The 18,241-nt window shown below is 39.0% G+C and overlaps 2 protein-coding genes across 4 annotated transcripts; one reads left to right on the top strand and one right to left on the bottom strand.

Moving 5' to 3' along the window:
* Positions 1-30: 30 nt before the first annotated feature.
* LOC135484185 (RNA-binding protein 25-like) lies at positions 31-13,335 on the top strand. 2 transcript variants are annotated; one of them, XM_064765395.1, is made up of 18 exons: positions 31-154; positions 624-733; positions 1,159-1,193; positions 1,566-1,637; positions 1,931-2,081; positions 2,308-2,399; positions 2,647-2,893; positions 4,057-4,103; positions 4,433-4,513; positions 8,688-8,875; positions 9,093-9,189; positions 9,440-9,529; positions 9,672-9,745; positions 10,106-10,256; positions 10,406-10,613; positions 10,840-11,099; positions 11,385-11,531; positions 11,760-13,335. In XM_064765395.1, the coding sequence occupies exons 2-18, from the start codon at positions 649-651 to the stop codon at positions 11,850-11,852; spliced, it is 2,118 nt and encodes a 705-aa protein (XP_064621465.1). In that variant the 5' UTR covers positions 31-154; positions 624-648; the 3' UTR covers positions 11,853-13,335. The 2 variants fall into 2 exon arrangements, with proteins under 2 accessions (XP_064621465.1, XP_064621464.1); XM_064765394.1 differs by having other exon boundaries at positions 2,647-2,968.
* Positions 13,336-14,632: 1,297 nt separating this feature from the next.
* Positions 14,633-18,241, bottom strand: LOC135484184 (uncharacterized). Of its 2 annotated transcripts, none has more exons than XM_064765393.1 (4): positions 17,773-18,241; positions 17,430-17,457; positions 16,992-17,090; positions 14,633-16,611 (listed from the first exon to the last, which is right to left on the bottom strand). In XM_064765393.1, the coding sequence occupies exons 1-4, from the start codon at positions 18,229-18,231 to the stop codon at positions 16,418-16,420; spliced, it is 780 nt and encodes a 259-aa protein (XP_064621463.1). In that variant the 5' UTR covers positions 18,232-18,241; the 3' UTR covers positions 14,633-16,417. The 2 variants fall into 2 exon arrangements, with proteins under 2 accessions (XP_064621463.1, XP_064621462.1); XM_064765392.1 differs by having other exon boundaries at positions 14,633-15,839.

Here is an 18,241-nt window from a genome sequence, read left to right as displayed (position 1 = left end):
GACAACCACAACGATAATTGCATTCTGGGATGTGCGGTGAATCCACCATTTTTGCAAAAAATGTGATAAATGCTTCAAATTATCCCTCTTTTTCCCCCTAAATCATCATCAAAATAATTGCTTAATGAAATAAATTAGAACGTTAACTATCGAGGTTTGTAAATATGTATTTCTTGGATTTGTTGTATTGCCGTTTTTTATGCTATTGAAGAAGAAAGAAGACGAAATATTTCTTCCGTGCCAGTCTGTGTTGCGTTGGTGTGTCTGTGTGTGCATGTAGTGTACTTGGCGATGTATTTATGTAATATGTAATAATGTATGTATCTAAAAATGACAACATGTCCAACAAGAATAAGGTGATGTTATGTAACTTCTCTAACTTTTGCAAAGATGATGGAATTTTGGTTAGGTGAGGTGAACAAGTTGTGTCAAAACTAAAATAAAATGAAGTCAAAATTGATTGAAAATTTTTCTTCTGCTGGCTCTTCCAATGCATCTTCATGGTCGGGTGGTCAGCTTTTTATCCCTATCAAAATCCTGGCAGTGGCTCTGCCTATGATAAAATAAAGTTGACCTGTCACAGTTAATGTCATCCCGAATAAGCATTATATTTTCTCTTGCAGTATAACTGAACAGAACAAATAACTTATGAATAAGAAAATGTCATATGTCTCAAGGCAGCCTATGGTCCCTGGTTTGGGGCCACCAATGGGTTATGGCTTTGCTCCTATGGGTAAGTATCATAATCATAGTTTCTTAGGCACAAAGTCTAATGTGAAAATGTAATGCTTCATTGCAATGCGCCTTGAGTTGAGGGCGTTGATCTGCTCATAAATTATTTTCAAGTTTGCTACTCCTGTAGATTTCATCACTTATGTGACTGAGCAGTGTTTTGAAAAACAATTTTCTACTCTGTACATATTGTTGTGCTTCGTTGGGCTAACCAATGTCATTTCCGTAAGGATTACCTGAATGATAGTGAGGCATGGTTTCAACTTGGGACAAAAAGCGATTAACTAAATGCTTGTTTTTCCACAGAATGAAATAGAATAATCAAGACCCTAAATGCTAGTGTCTTGAAGGTCAAATCACACTTACATGATCCTGTGGTTCTGACTTCAGCTGGTTAAATGTATTTCTTCTGTTCTTTTCTCCTAGGTACAATGGTCCCCATGGGAATGATGAATTCAAATGTAAGTTGTCCAAACCAGATACTTCTGACGTGTTGAAGCTGTTTCCTTGTTGATGATTGTGTGCAGGGTATTTTACTTTCAATTCATCAAGACTGAACATCATTGACCCCTGCACATTTCTGTTCTGTACTATTGTATTGGAAAGATTGGAACACAGTAACAGTACCCCTTACTGAATGGGGAAGTTGCCTGTAGTCACCTCCACCACAAAAATATTATCTTGTTTATTCACAGCTGATTTGTACTGGTCCAAAACTAGGATTAGCTGATCCTAGGGCTTTAAAAAAATTCATGATCATCCTTAAGTGCAGTATAGTAGATGTACATGTACCAAATGCTATGTGCTGTAGTAATTTTGTCTTTTATTCACAGGTTATGAGAAACAATGCCGGTTCTCTGCGAGATCGACCATCAAAAAAATTAGTACCTCAGGAAATTCCAAAGGTAAGAAAGTGATTTTTAGTTGTCACCAATAATTTAAGACTTGAACTTGCAATAGTTTGGACTGGTAGTTCTGAAGTGATTGGTGTCTTTATAGAAGTGCTTAAAAATCATATTTTTCTTATAGGTACTGCCTAATAACTCTTACAATACGTCCTCCACTTTTAAGTTCAAGCTAAACCTTGCCTTGGGTCATGCTGTGATGCCATTGAGTCCCGATATTTCTCAGTCAACCTTATCAAGAGCTAGACTGGATCTAAAACTCCTTTGTGTAATTACTCACTTTTACATTGCAGGATGGCGATCATGAGAAACATCCAGTCACAACTGTATTTGTTGGTAACATAAGTGAGAGGGCACCAGATAACATGATTAAACAAATGTTGACACGGTGTGGTACAGTCCTCAGCTGGAAACGGGTCCAAGGCGCATCTGGGAAACTTCAAGGTGAGACTAACAGAAAAATTGGCCCTGGTCTGAATTTCTTGGTTGAGACTAATGGACACAGTCCTCTCTGCCTGATTTGTGCAGACTATCAACAACCAACAGGCTCTCATCATGACTTGAAAACCTACATATCTCACAGGTGAATGCCAGTTAATCTTCAAAGTTGTACAAGAGAGAAGCACTCGAACCACCTACTTATTGTTCATGATTTTATTCATCATTTCAGCATTCGGTTTCTGTGAATATGACAATCCTGAAGCCACAATGCGATGTATACGATTGTTAAATGAATGGATGATAGCTGACAAAAAAGTAGTGGTAAGTGAAATATTTGGATTGATACATATGCCCTTTCTTAAGGAGGCTGACTTTACAAGTTACAAGACCCATCAGTACCTTGAGTGGAGTTTAAATAAACAATGCTTAATGAAGGCAATTAGGTTTTATCCAGTCCATAAATTTAACATCAACGTGATTGCCAGAGCAATTGTAAGTATTATAAATATTATGTTTGCATGTTCATGTAATTGGCACAAACAATTCAAAAAAAATTATATCATTTCAGGTTAAAGTTGATGCCAAGACAAAAAATCTTATAGAGGAATACAAGGCAAAGAAAAAGGAAAAACGTCAGCGTGAAAAGGAGAAAAATAAAGAGAAAAATGGAGAGGAGGAAAAAGAAGAGGCAGAAATCGACAGTGATGATGATGCTTTAGATGATTTCACGTTACGGGAGGATCGCGTGGCCAAGGCTGGACTTGATTGCATCATGAGGGAGTACCATGATGAACTCAAGAGGGATCCTTTGCCGGGTAAGAGGCCTTGGAAAAGAGCTGGTCCAAATGGTAACAGTGTTAGGCCACCTATACATGTCGTACAGCAAGAAGGTATATTGGGTATTTCTACTGGCAAAAAGCTGATACTTTCCCTGGTGTGCGTTATGCGACCTTTTCTTGAATGCTGTCGAACTTTCTTTAAAATTCTTTTAGAACTACTGTTATGTGGGTCCATACCGCTAAAAGGGTAATGTAGAATTTCTTGCAGTTTGATAATTTTTGGTAAGATAGTTCTGTCAATTCTATGAAGAGGTTGCTCTATATAAGGCATTCATCAGCATTTGCTCCTTCCATGACACTTCATAACAGAAAAGGGAAACACAAATGTTTGGAAAAAAGCTACCAACTAAAAATATCAGTCACATCACTTCACCTTCATGCAGGATATTTTAAGATATTTTGTTTTTGACATCCCTTCGTGTGAATTGTCATCTTTCACTGCTTAGTTCCTTGACAATTTACCTTATTTAGTTATTACTAGTGCATGTTCCTTTAACAATTAACAAGGTTAGTATAGAAATTGCTTGCTTGAGATCAAAATCTTTGACGTATAATGGAGTTTTTACGACTACATTCTGTTTACCATTTGGACAAGTGTTAGTCCTGCTGTTGATTGTTGTTGCTGTTTCTTTGTCTGAATCCTTGTTCCGACTCATTTAGCAATTATCTTTAAATGATCAGTGCTGTGTAAAACACTTCTCCTGTTTCCTGTGTTTTGCTCTACATGTAGGTAGATCTCTAATTTGCACTCCTATCACATAACATTCGTAGCCTAATACCATATTCACCTAAATACCTCGTTGCAATATAGGCTAGTTATAATATTTTTTTTGCTTATGGTCGGAGCGGATCCTAAGCAATTCTCCATCAATCACAACATGAACTAAATACTATACCAGCATGCCTAATGGCCTCTCCAATGAGTAAAAACACTGATCTAGTTTACCAAGTTTTGGGGGTTTTGTAATCCTATAAGTAAATTAGTTCTTCAGAACTTGCAGTCCGTAAAGGAATGACTTGCACAAGTGACCTTAGAAATAATTGTTGCGTTGACTTGACATCGTTCCCACAGTAGTATCCCTTAATTTAAATCCTTCGAGACTGTGCCTGTTTCCTCATTGTTTCATGTGTGTTTACAGCTGATGAAGATCAACGACGACGAAAGCCAAAAGACGAAAAAGAAATGGTGAGACAGGTTTATTTATTATTTAGATCCAAGTGTCCGAAGAATAAATTTCAGAGGTGTGGGCCTGCTTGCCATTCATAGTCTATTTGTCAGGTTCTCTCAAATATTTAGTCCCTGTCCGGCTGCCTTGCTGCACTTATGACATGGCTCTGCTAGTGGTGAGGTAACCATTACTGCTTGTTGGCAACAAGCAAGTTGGCATTTGTCCCTTTACTAATGGCCATAAAGATGAAAAACACTGGTGATCCTTCAGAGAAATGAACCTGACTTATGCTCCATGATGTTGCAAACAACTCAAGCCAATGGCTAAACTTATGTATCTGTTTCAGGGTTTGGATGATCTCGAAATGGAAGACGACAAAAAAGATCTTATCAACAGAGAAATTAAATTCTTCAGAGACTCTCACAAGGTAAATATACAATTTGTTATATGAAATTGCTTTTTATAAGGAGGAAATGTGTTACATTTACTGTTGCTTGTGGAACAGTGCTTGGACTGATATTTTTCAGAATGACTTTGATTTTCCCCCGGGAAGGCAACTGTTTAAAAAAACCAAGGGGAGTTGCAGAAGTTGCCTGAAATGCCTTTTTTCGTCTGTAACTTCACTCAGCATCAATGAGTGTTGTTATGTTTTACTCATGTTTTGGAAATTCAATGTGTGCCCATTCATATTTTTGGAGGAAAACTTGAAAGAGTGTAGCACCAATGAGGAGTTTTACTAGGTTGTTTCGGTTCTCGTCTGGAACTTACTGTTCTAGTCTGCTGGTTGCTTGGTCTTCCTAAGTCAATCTGACAACACTCGTCACAGCAGCAGGACCTCCATATGTGGATCTGGTGTATGAGCCATTTTCTTGATCATAAAAGTTACAATGAAAATTTATTGCCCTTTGGCAATGTTAGTTCTGGTTGAAAAGGAAGTGTTACCTGGTCAGCATTATGAGTAGTGATGAGGTTAAGGCAACCAATGGCAGTCGAAAATAATTGTAGGAATTTGGGAAATTCAGTCTTGTCTCAGTTTTGGTGATGTCTCATTGTCTGCCTAGCCTATAGTATGATAGAATTGTTATCTCACAGCAACTATGCAGTTTACGTTCAGCAAAATGGCTCACACATCTCTTTTCAGTGATGCAAATGGTCATATTGCTGAATTTTGCAATATGAATATATAGAAGGCAGGGCATTTGTGGAAAAAAATTCTTGCATATTCTCTCTTTTTTATCCGTTGTTCCCACCTGGTCACAATAAATGCAAACTTTAACACAGGCTTATTTCATTACCGAATTAAATACTAGATTCTTGGGGAATGGCAAGCTCCATTGCTGCATACGTTACGTATATGTTGACATGTCTAGGGATGCCCTTAGGTGAGTGTCTACACATGTATTCTTTAAAACAAGTTTTCTAGTCCAATTGGAGATGAACACCCAGTGATGGTAAGTTCAGTTCAAGTTACAAATTACAAATTGTCGCTGTTGTTACCTTTCAGCTAGTCGTAACTCGTTTTGATAATTATTTTCGATAAAATGATAGTCTTTCTCAATCCAACCTTGTGCCCTTGCATGGCCGAGTCCTCGCACGCTCAGGTTGCTATAGTAACTGGTAATCCACTGTTTGCAGCACTCTCATCACAGTTCCTGCATAGTGTACATGGCAATTTCTGGTCCGTGGTGGTGTAATTTTTTAGTGAATGTTGCTAATGAAGTTTTTCTCCAGTTTAGATTGTTTACTAATTTAGTGTTAACTTTCTAAACATCTGCCAGATTCTTGCTTATCTTTACATTTGTATATCAACTGGTTCCAAACTTTAACAAGCATCTGTTTGTTGCGTCTTAAGAATTAGTGACTGACTAGAACAGACCTAAAACTAAGACTAAGTTCATGTTGGAAAAATCTTAGTGTGATGGTTTCATTTAGATTCTTGTTTGCATCAGTGTTTTCAACAGTTTCCTTCATACATATGCATATGCGATATACCAGCCCATGAAGGCGTTTGGTTTGTCTTACTGTACCTTCTGCCCTTTGATCTTGCACTTCTAATTGAGGGAAATTTTTTGGTGAGATTACAATGTGGTTTCTTTCAACGAGAGAAAACTGATTGATTCATGATTTTCGTGTCCTGTCCGACAATAATGTTTACAGAGTGTCATATTCATTGCCAGAAACAGGGTTGTTGCTCACTCTACTGGGTCAGTGTTGTGTCATTGCTTGTAGGTGCAGCTTCAGCATAATTTTCAGTTTCCAAGGATGAACTTTTTCTGATTTTGTTAATCACCTTGTTGTGGAGTTGGTCTACAGAAATCGTGCACTGACTGTTTGAAAAAATAGAGAATGTGTATCCATGATTATTCACCTGTAATTTGGCTGCTGCAAGAAATAGAATGCTGTCTGTTTAGATGTGCTAATTCTAACTAGTAACTTTATACCAGCTTTGTTTCTCCCCACTCTCCCTAAAATTGCCTGTTAACTATCAAGCATGCTTTCTATTTGTGCGCTGGGTGTATTTTATGCCTGGCATAGGACCCCACCCCTTGTAATTCGGGTAAATCTTTGAAAGACCTGTGGGCCTTGGAGACTAAACCACACCAGAGACCGTGGTGATTGCACTTTCATCAAGTCCTAACATGCCTAATGTTTTGCATTGATCTTGATAAACTTCAATGCAGAACTCCATCAAATTTAACCACAGCTTAAGAAGTCTTCCGTTTGACTTGGCCTCTGCTAATGTGACCGACTTAACCTAAAACTCTGGATACCAATGATATGTTTTACCTACTGGGTGAGATAATACTACAGCACAGGGGTTGGGGTCTATTTCCTTGGCACTAACGGATGTATTTTGATATGCATCTGTCTTACTCTTAGTAAATGAGGGCAGTAGAAACAACTGGAAGATTACTCAGAGGTGAGTGCCTCTACTGATTATTTTCAACGAGTATTTAAGTATCCGCCAACGTCCTGAATATCGCGACTGTCCCTGGGTCAAGTCCAAGGTAGGACCAAAACAATTATTTCAAGTACATTTCAGCTATAATCGCAAACTTACCATTTTCTGATTGACTCCAGTTGACTTAGTGTTCATCTAGAGTTTGTAAACCCATCGTGAGGCTTACTTCATTACCGTTCAGTATTGGAGAAGTGGTGACAATTGCGTCTGTGAATTTTTACCTGTTTGGACTTTTTTCGGCACCAAAAGATAGGTCATGTAGCGACCAAGAATTGACGAACCAAATTATTTGTAAAAATGATATTAATTCTATACCAAAGCAGTAACATAGTTCGAACATTCAAATAGTCTGATCAACCGATTGCTGGATGAGATATTTTTAGTATGGTTTCATTTGAAATGGGGCTGTTTTGACTGATTGCGTATCTAAAAGGAAAACAGGGGGAAAATATACAAGACGTTTTTCAAAACTAACCACAATGCTTCAAAAAACTTTTACGGTGCTAGTCTTTATAGAGTCTGGATCGACAATGGACTGTTAATGACAATGTGCTGTTTGTTTTGGGGGAGGCCAGTCCCCCTAATACTGGCCTTAATCCGTGAAATATGACTGTGTACTTTATAGGATTCGGGCAATGTTGTAATTATAGTGCACATATGCACTTTTTCCTGTAATGCCGACAGTTCGCGACGATGCGATTAGGAAACGAAATATCGTCGGAGATGCGGAGGATGATCAGAGAAGAAGACAAGAAGACACGTTGTAAGCTGTAAGATGCAGTTTTGCTTGTTTAGTATAGTAACGTTCTTTGGTGTCAACTCAGGGAACGTTCACGCCTCTTATCAAAATACAGAATTTGGAGAGGAAAAAACTGCTTTAAAATCATTTAGGGGCACATCTAGCCTACATATGAAATTGTGGTCTGATTTTGGTTTCATCGAAGAGGCTGGACATAATTCTCAATGAACAAGCATGTTTTTCCAGGTGCCCCTTGCTGTCCTATTTCTGATATTTTAGTGATCATATTTTGATACGTATATACTCAGCGCCCTTGACTCGAGAGTATCCGACCCTGAGATTATTTACATGGTGAGTATGCTGCTGGTGGGGGTCGCATCTGGAACAACATTGCCAAAGGTTTGAAGTTGTGGGGGAATCTCTTTGATGTATATATACCCTTCCCCATGATTTCATACACTTTAAAATTCCCTGAGATCTGAATGCTCCTGGTGTGCTAATAATAAGGTGTACTCACTGGAATTCTAGTCGTGAAAAAAGATTACTGCCATTGGCTAAGAAATTAAAGAAACCATTAGATAATTCTTCTTATTCTGAATGTTGGAATTATGATGTTCTTTGTTTTGAATACATTTTCGGCTGTTGAAAAGCTCACCATTATTGTACACCACATGGTGGTTGTGTCAAAGAATTGCCCTGAAAAGGTTTCTCCAAAAGTCAATTGTAATACTGAAATTTCTCGTAAAGTTAAAAATGGAATTCCAGTGAGTGAGAAAAGACTTGCCTGAACGAGGATGTGATGATCTGGCATCATCTGCATCATTGGTTCAGACACACAAGGGTTATCGTTGTTATCACTGAGACTCAATAATCAGGCATCAATGGCATCTTTCATTCTAGGATGAGGAAGAGGAAAGGCCGAGGGATCGCGATCGTGACCGTGAAAGAGAGCGACGCCGTCGAGAAGAGTACGAGAGGGAACGGGAGAGACGTGAGCGAGAACGGGAGAGGGAGAGAGAACGGGAGAGGCGCATGAGAGAACGTGAACGCTCAAGGTCAAAGGAAAGATCAAGAGATAGATACATCGAGTAAGTAATCCATTCCTCGGTTTGATTATTTTTCAGTGGCCTCCATTGGATAAACTATCATGTCCAGAATAAAGTTTAGAGTGAATGAAGACTTTAGAAAACAACGTTTCATTTGTAATGTTGTTTACGCACGTGCCCTTGTAATAAGGCAAGTTTTTGACCATTGTGCAGTAATGGTTGAGAAAGATTAGCTGAAGTTGCTACCTTTGTTTTTCAGTGAGAGACGGGAGAAAGAATTGGAAGAAGAGGAGGAGTTATACGAACGGAAAAAACTTGAACGTCGACTGCGTGAGAAAGAAGCAGCATATCAAGAGGTGAGTGCCCTTCTGAGGAGGCTAGAAACTGAATCGGTTAACAACTGGGGGTATTGTCACCCTTACATTCAGGTATCGTTTTGTGTGAACATTGCCGAGTATTTGAAATTAAATCTTCAAATGAAAAAGACATTTTTCTAGAGTGGTAATAAATGTGAATCGGCTATGCATGAAATGGTTTATTATCATTGCCTGAATGGATCCCTGCGTATTTCATTCTTAAATCAACTGCACATACTGTCTCTTCCAGCGATTGAAAAATTGGGAAGCTCGTGAAAGAAAGAAGGCAAGAGAATATGAGAAAGAGAATGAGAAAGAAGATGAAAGAAAGGTAGAAGAGGTAAGGTTGAGATTGATTAATAATAACACTTCGGCCGAACGGGGTTGTAAGTTCAATCATTTAAATGACGAGAATACAGAATATTAGAAAGAAATTGAATTCTAAAAATTTGGAAAAATTCCTCTATCATTCCTCTTTTCAGTCTAAGGAAGCCCGCCGATTGAAAGAATTTCTTGAAGACTACGATGATGACCGGGATGATCCTAAATATTACAAGTAAGTTACTTTGTGACTAGGATATGAACATTTGAATTTCTCTGTTATACGGTATCTCACAAGAGGTGGTATTTTTACTATTTTAGGTTTTGAAGTCCCATGGCAATTGTTGTGAAGGTATTGAACCGTTGAGTTGTACATAAAATATTTGGGACACCAAATGGCTGTCCTGACCATGACCGGAGATGCCTAGACACAGGCTTTGTATTTATTCAATTAACGATCTAGATATGACAAAAGTGCTCCTTCCAGGTTATCAGCAATTAGTACTCGAATTAGATCAATTCCCAGTTGTATTTCGACAGAAGCACTAAATCAGTCTCATTTTGTCATAAAGTGATGACCATCTTTCTCGTTCAGGGGCAGTGCATTAACAAGAAGACTAAAGGAACGTGAAAAAGAGATCGAAGCCGATAACCGCGATCGACAGCGGGAGAAGGAAGAGATTGAGGACATCAGGAGGCGCTTGTTAGAAGAGGGGCACCCTGATGCTGAAGAACAGGTTGCAAGGGTGAGAAGAAGTTTCTGTCAGTCTAGTCATTCTGTTGGTTAAGCATATCAATGTTAGGGCACGAGATGTTTTAGAACTGATCATGTTTCCAACTAAGGCCGGAAGCCATTCTCTTCTTCAATTTGTTCATAGATGATTCTTTTTTGCAGCTTGAAGAGCTTAGGAAAGAGCATTTACGCCCGCAGCTAAAGTTAATAGAGCCTGAGCAGCCACCATCGCCAGTCGAGCCACCCCCAATACACCACCCTGTCAAAGAGGAGCAGCCTGAAGTGGTCAAGGAAGAACCAAGGGAAAAGCCAATAGCAATTGTTCCACCTGAACCCTTCATTGGACCAGTTAAAGAAGAATCATCTACATGTAAGTGGCAAGGTGACATTTATCATCATCTCGGTGTAAGGTACGCTGAATGAGCAATTTTTCCAAAATACAGAATTGCAGCCATCTTGTTTTTGAAATTTTGACAAAACAAATGTAACTATAGCCCATTATGGCAGCATTTTTCCCCCCAGAAAAGTTGTGGTGAAGTAAAAAATGAATCTGCACTATCCATTACCGTATTCAGACATGTGTTCTTTATTTTCAGCTGAAAGTCCCAGTGAGCCCTCCGGCAAGCGCAAGAAACTCACTGTCGGTGAGGTCTTCAATCAAGACGACGATGAAACAGAGATAAAGAAACGAAAACTGACACTGCCGGATTCCATGGACGTCTCACCAGCAGCGCCGCCTAAACTGCCTACAACTGCTGAAGAAAAACGGCAATATATAAAAAATTTGATCGAGCAGATTCCGACCGGGAAGGAGGAGTTGTTTGCATTCACGTTGGACTGGAGTATGGTTGACACGGTAAGATTTCTGCTATAAATTGTATTGCCTAGTGACTCTGTCTTAGACCAGAGGTAAAGGAGTCCTTCAGAAGTTACACATGTTACTTACTTTGATCACTCGCTTGCCTTGTGAAAGGAATGCCGGTTTTGTGTTTCATTGAAAGGACTTGGCAATTGAAGTACAGTGCTTTACCCACAAGCTGTGGGTGAGTTGGGTTTGAGACTCATTATGTTCAAGTAATGATTCCCTGACACTGCTGCCCCTGTCCAACAACCGCTTGAATTTTGTTTTGTTTTCTTCCAGGGGCTAATGAATAAGCGAATTAAGCCGTGGGTGAATAAGAAAATCATTGAGTATATTGGTGAAGAAGAAGCCACATTGACCGAGTTTATCTGTCAGAAGGTTATGTTACATAGTACTCCACAGGGGATACTCAACGATGTTGCAATGGTAAGTTGACAGCTAGAAATGTTTCACTTTAATCAAATAGAGCATAAGATGCATGCGTTAAGCATTCTCTAAAACATAGTTGATTTTAGCATTACTTAATGATAGTCGAGCATTGATACAGAAATAGCAAAAGAACAACTACGCCTCTCTCGTGTCTTAATAGTGAAAGAACATCCCCATTTATAATAGAAGTCAACATTCTTTATAATCCTTTTCTTTATTTCCCAGGTGCTTGATGAAGAGGCCGAGGTGTTTGTTGTGAAAATGTGGCGTCTGCTCATCTACGAAACGGAGGCGAAGAAAGCTGGTTTAGTCAAATGATACAAGAAGACTTTCAAGGACAATTAATGTGACTATATCAGTGGTGTTTTAGCCACGGAAATTGACCCAGGACAGTATTCCGAAATCACCAAGTCATTTATGGTACCATTGGATGGACTTAATGACCGCCGAAAGATTTGACTGGGTGCTGTGTTCATAATTTCTGCCTACGATAGGACGTCTCAATTTCTAACAGACTTTGGTCAGTGTGCGACTACCCGGTACTAGTGGACATGAGGATGAATTCTGAGTTCATCCCACTTGATTATGTGTGTTGTTTGGTGGGTAGCATACAGATTCGGGTCACTTGCTCCTGTTGCATTCTAAACTGATTAACTGAGAATGAATATCTTCTGTATTCTGGGTTTGTACAGAAAAAGATTCAGTGCTGTTTATAGTATGGGGAAGAGGGAAGGTTTTTTTAGAGATGGTTGTCTTGAGAGGTAGAGGGGGGTTATGGTGTAGGCTGGTTCAATTTCAGAACAAGTATCACACCACTGAGCTACAGTCAATGGCAATGCCTTGTTCATAAAATGTTTTGATCTCTACAATGACTCAGAAAGACGTATTTCAGGAAATCATGAGTTTTTTTACTAATGCGATTGTTTACTGTGCATAGCTTGACTCCTCTGATCTGTGCTGTACAGTGGCCCCATTTTCATTCAAGAAAGTCCTTGCATTATTTTTTTCTTTTGTTTTTTTTTGTTCTACGTTGTTAGACATGATGTTTTGTGAATGTTAATGTTGATGAAATAGGTGTAAGCACTTGCTGAAAGTGAACTGTGATACACTCTCATTCCAATTTATGTTGAAATGAAGTGTTCATCGAAACCTGATGTCATGTCTGGACATTGCGCCATATAATGGATGTCTCAACAGCTTATGACACCTGGGGATTTTGTTTTGATACAATTGCGTTATGAGAAGCCTGGTAAGGATTGCAAGCTCTATTGTCAATGCGAATTTAACCCTTTGTCATGTTAGTAGTTTGATTTGATGAAATTATGAATTGTGCTGTTTTCTAAATTATTGTGTCCCATTTTGTTCTGATTACAGTTTGATCAGACATTTATGAAGTGTTCAGGTGAGACAAAGGGTGACCCACCACGACAAAATGAGTCGCATGTCGCACTGAAGATGACCCTAAAATGACACCAGGGCATAACAGAAGAAATTGATGTACTCATGTGTCACAAAAGGCAGACAACAGTGAAATGAACAACCAGTCCGTCTCAACCTGGAAAGCTCTGAGCGACATGCGACTTGTTTCTTCATTGCTGGTCACAAATGCTAAAGGTTTTGGCCCTAGGTATAATAATTGCAATGAGCTTGAGTGTGAGGGGGGAGGGTGGGGAAGCCCAATGACTAGTTCATGCATTTTTAGTCTAAAGTAAGCTGTGTCATTGATCGAGACACTCTGATCTCCCATTGATATGTATATCTCTGTAATAGTTGGGTAAATAAATTTTTATCAAAATGAAAATTGCTTTTCTGTTGTGAGTCCTGAGCCAATTTTCATCAGGTAGGAGATTCTATTATACACTGAAAGCCTCCTGGTGAATAGTAGCACTCATCGCTGACCAGGGTGAGTGCTTTACACCTGACTGTCACTGGAATTGAAATTACCAAGGAGCTTCTTATACAGTGCTCCCTTCAGCTCTTGACTGAGAAGGACTGGCACCCTGACCAGTACAGCACCCTCTGGGTTTTGAAGAAGTCACTCAGTGCCCATGACTTGCCCCCTTTTCAGACCCCCAGAATCTATCGGAGATAGCTCAATAAGGTCTTTGCAATAGGGTAAGACCAGAGCTTGCTGAATCAACAGAGAAAAGATTACTATGCCCCTAGCTTTTTTTTGTTTTTCTGGTTGAAAAGTGACCAAAACAACCCCAGCACTCCCCGACCCCCCTCAAAAAACTTCCTTTGCCAATGGCTTCAAGGCATGAACTGAGTCAGTTCCTTCACCACCCTGAAGATGGCATTTGTGTTGTCTTCAGAGAACTAATAAGTGGCTGGAAAGGGGTTGGGCTTAAAGTGACGTGGGCTCAGTGTGATTATATTGTACACCAAGAGCAAGCCACGCCTCCATTTTGTCATCAGTAGTTCCTATGAGTGGGCACATGATCCTCTGTTTGGCCATCGGTCAATGTCCTCTGTACAGAAGGACTGACAGAGTTGGTCTCCATCCCATGCAGAGACAGGCCGAGCAAGAGACAGTTATTACCTAGGTCATCAGTCCTCTGGATGTGTCCGTTTTTAGTACAGTAATCGATTTTCCTCGGTACATGTGGACTTGGCTTTGGTAAGTTTTCATATACATATATATATATATATTGGTTGTTATTGTCTGTAATAGGGCCAGGTTGCTCCAGGCACAAGCTATGCAAGGGCCTTGGTACTCGGTCAGGCCAGTTTGACCTGCAGTCAACGGTCGGTCTTCAATGTTGCCATGTGAGTCTCCTCTGTATGCACCAACCAAGGTTGAACTATTGATAAAGTGTCCTCGATGTAGGCCAGCTGCATTAGAGCCAGTCTTCACTTCAGTCATCCAATATATCAGTTGCCACTAGTCATTGTATATTCATGTCCTCAGTTGACCACATTGTGTCATTTCTGCCATTATGTCTTCTCAGGCTGGGGGACAGGTTGTGCTAGTCATAATTTGAAAATTCCCTCAGTTGTGAGATTGTTTACAGCAGAGTGCAAGGTTGTTTTTGGTTTGGTCCATTCTCCTACTTGAAGAAGTAAAGCATAAAGCATAAATGCAATGAAACACTTAATTCAGTTAATATATTTTTATTACATATAAACATGAGTTACCAGGTAACCAACTTGTGCAATACAGGTTATAAATGCTTCATAGTACAAGTTTATCTAAATAATTAGTTATCAGAAGTTACAAAGTTTTTGTCAAATACACCACAGACAACACAAACACTTTATTTTTTAACAGCTACAAACTAAGATGAACTGAAAAGGAACTTTGGTGATGTAACTACAATGTAGCCTATATATCACAGAATTAACAGTTTTACACGAAGAGACATGATTATTGCACTGACAAATGTTTCAGCCATGTTTTCTTGATATAATCATCCTTCATGATCATTTCAAGTACAAACACTAGTTTAGAAGGTACAATATAAATTGTGCTATTGCACATAAGTATCAAAATTTAGAAAATTGCTTCAATTGTTAGAACCGTGGTCAATACCAATACCCAGAGTAGAATATTAAATTGATAAAATATATTGCAAAATAAACAATATTTATGACAATTTATAACAATTTTTTATAAGGCCAAGCGAACGTCTATGATGTGCAGCATGGATATTGTTAACAATCGCCAATGGTTCCTATACTGTATACTCTATACTGTCTGAACCAGATCCACTATCCATTATTAACTGCATCTAAGTTCATAACATTCTTTCTTCAATACCTACAACCTCTCTCTGCCACTAAAGTTTGAATGTTCAAAAATACCCTGTAAACCATCAAAATAGCAGGATTTCTTCAATTTCAAAATGATGAATGGTCACATTTGATAAATGACATAATTCTTTAGGCATATAACGCTCTTTCTTTTCCAAATGAAATTAATCTGGATATTTTTCGAGGGTTTACAGTATAAACGGGTCAGCTAATGAAGCAATCCTTGAGGCACCCTGTTTTCTGATTTCACATCAAATTACGGTTTTTGAATTTTAGAATTATCAGTTTGATCTTCGCCGTCATCATCATCAAGATCCAACAAGTTTCTACTCTGTATTGTGCGACCAACGTCTTCGAGGGTCTCACCCTCTTCCAAAGTTTTCAGATAGAGGGAAGCGATTAAAAAGTACAACACAATGTGAATCATGGCCCAAGAGACATTCATCCAATAAGCCAATCTTGAGAGGCCAAATTGTGGCCTCAGTTGTACAAGATTCACAGTAAAGCCGACGGTGCCATACAGGACATTCAATGCACCCAAAAAAAAAAACGCTGAAAAAGAAAGCAAAAGAAAGAGTAAGACACAACATGATAGCATGACATTCACGACAAGCAAGCATTTCAATCAAGACATATATGATAGATAAAGATTATTTCTGTTTCAGGGAGACCATCTTGATTGTAAAAGCTACCCATAGAGGGGGTCACGATTACAGAGGTCATATCTAACTGTAGATTCTGTATCCAAATACTAGCTTGCTAATAGCAAGGATGCCTCTTGGCAGAGATAGCATAAGGGAGGTACTACTGAAGCAGAGGTGCCATTACTACAAAATGTTACTGTTTCTAGTCTGGAAATGCAAGGAGTTACCCATGCATAAAAAGGGGCATAAATGTCCGACACAAAAACAGCACATGACACTTGAACAAATAACTAAATGCTGTTTCAAATTCTCAAAACAGACAGAGCTACATTGCAGCAGGCACTCAATCAACATGTGATGGTCAAAGGCAGTGACAAAAATCCTTTAAAGCTAAATTGTTTTAATAAAATTACAAAGCCAGAATGATGAAGTACTGGTCCTGCAAGTACCATGAGGGAGTCAAAACAACAAATGTCGTGATGAAGCTCAGCTACTATCACAATTTTGTGAATAGACAGCACACACTACAATTAAAACACACAAGCAATTAACAAAGACAAAGGAAGAGTGTAAAAATATATGCGAACTGGATAATGCCAGTGCATGACGGAGATGAAAGATGTTAAAAAGAAAGACCCCAGTTCCAAAGATGCTGTTAAGCAGCCCTAGTGAAAACATGACTGGAATAAGAAAGAATGAAATGCAATGGTGTTAATTGATAGCTAAGGTGCATGTGCATGGTTCTAGATGTATTAGGTCTACAATAAGGATAGCGTCTGTGATGAGGACAAGGGTTGGTGCATTGGAGAGTGAGGCCAAGCAGAAGTTAAATCCAAGCACTTTTTTGAGTTCCTCTGAGATGTTGGGCAGCTGTTTCAAAACATATCAGATATCATTTCAACTATAATAATACTGACATTTTAGATAAGAATGCTAGATGATTAATAGAAGATTGTTGATAACTAATAGAATGTTGTTAATTACTATAGAAGGTAACAGGAATAGTGCTACCAATACCAATATTTCTCAAAGCACAATTTCTGAATCATCTGACACGTACCAACTGCAGCCTCAGCTGAGTGAGGTATGATTGTTTGGACGTTCATGGTAGCACCTATCACAAGGCACAGGTAGGCATTTCTGTTGTAGGAGAGATATCCTAAAAGAGAAGGGGAAAGAATGGCCTAAACTATTGAAAGGAAGATAAATTTAGAAACTTATTTGTGATAACAAACCAAATTCAAATCCTGGCAATACAAACCCCAGATTCAGTATACTATTACTAAAACAATTAATGCAACAGCAACATCTTTTATTGTAATATTTCTTCTCCTTCTTCTTTAAAATACTCTGCTTACTGTCTGTATAACAGAAGTGAGATGAGATGACATCACTGGTCTTTGAGAACCACTTTATGTGTTGTGGAAGACTCCACATCATACTATCAGAGACTAAATAAAATCCATTTAAATCTATTTATTCATCTTTGCACCCTCACCATTCTCATTTGAGAGTCTGACACCATGCTGAAATAAGAATACCACATGGTTTAGAAGAATGATTAGGGAAGACTATCAACATCATCATCATCATCATCATATAGGACAGTCAGCTCAGCCTTCTGTAACCCAATTGGTCAATGATACAGATCAAAACACTATTCATGAGGGCCTTAGTCAGTCAAGACAAATTATTGGAACTAGTCATGCAAAATAATTACAACCAAATTAATTCAGTAAGGGCTGGGGGTGTGCGATGCCATTGCCATTGACAGTGGTAATTTCGCAATAAGGCTTATGCCTCATAACATAGGTGTTACCGATCCAACCAGTTTCACTCACCCATGCTGGATTATTCACAGGGGAAGGTGTCTCGTCCCCTTTGACTTTGCCTTTGCCTTTGGCTAAATTTATATTGCCCGAGTTTTGTGACGACCCCGAAAAAAACATCCTCTTGCACATGTTAGATCTCCAACTATCAGCATCAAACAGAGATGAAAGTCCACTGCGATCTCTTGAGGAAATAGTGGAGAAAGGGGTGTTGCCAGAACCACTCATCCGTGGAACAGAAGACCACTGTACATTATGTACAGGACCCACTGTACATAGATCTGTCAACTTGACAAACCGGCTCTTTTTGGCTAGAAACGGAGGGGATCCCTCCAATTTAGTAGTTTGACTGAAAGTCCTATTCGAGGCCCATGTAGTAGGCGTGATCAGAGTATTGCTGGACGCTAGATTCTTGATAAAACTGGGTATAAATTGATGCCGAAATGGAAAAATTGCTCCTGCGACCGCCATGGTTGTTTGG

The sequence above is a fragment of the Lineus longissimus genome, chromosome 3, assembly GCF_910592395.1.
Source record: "Lineus longissimus chromosome 3, tnLinLong1.2, whole genome shotgun sequence".
NCBI lineage: Eukaryota > Metazoa > Nemertea > Pilidiophora > Heteronemertea > Lineidae > Lineus > Lineus longissimus.
Note: the sequence above shows the minus strand (reverse complement) of the source record. Positions and strands in the feature narration are given on the sequence as shown.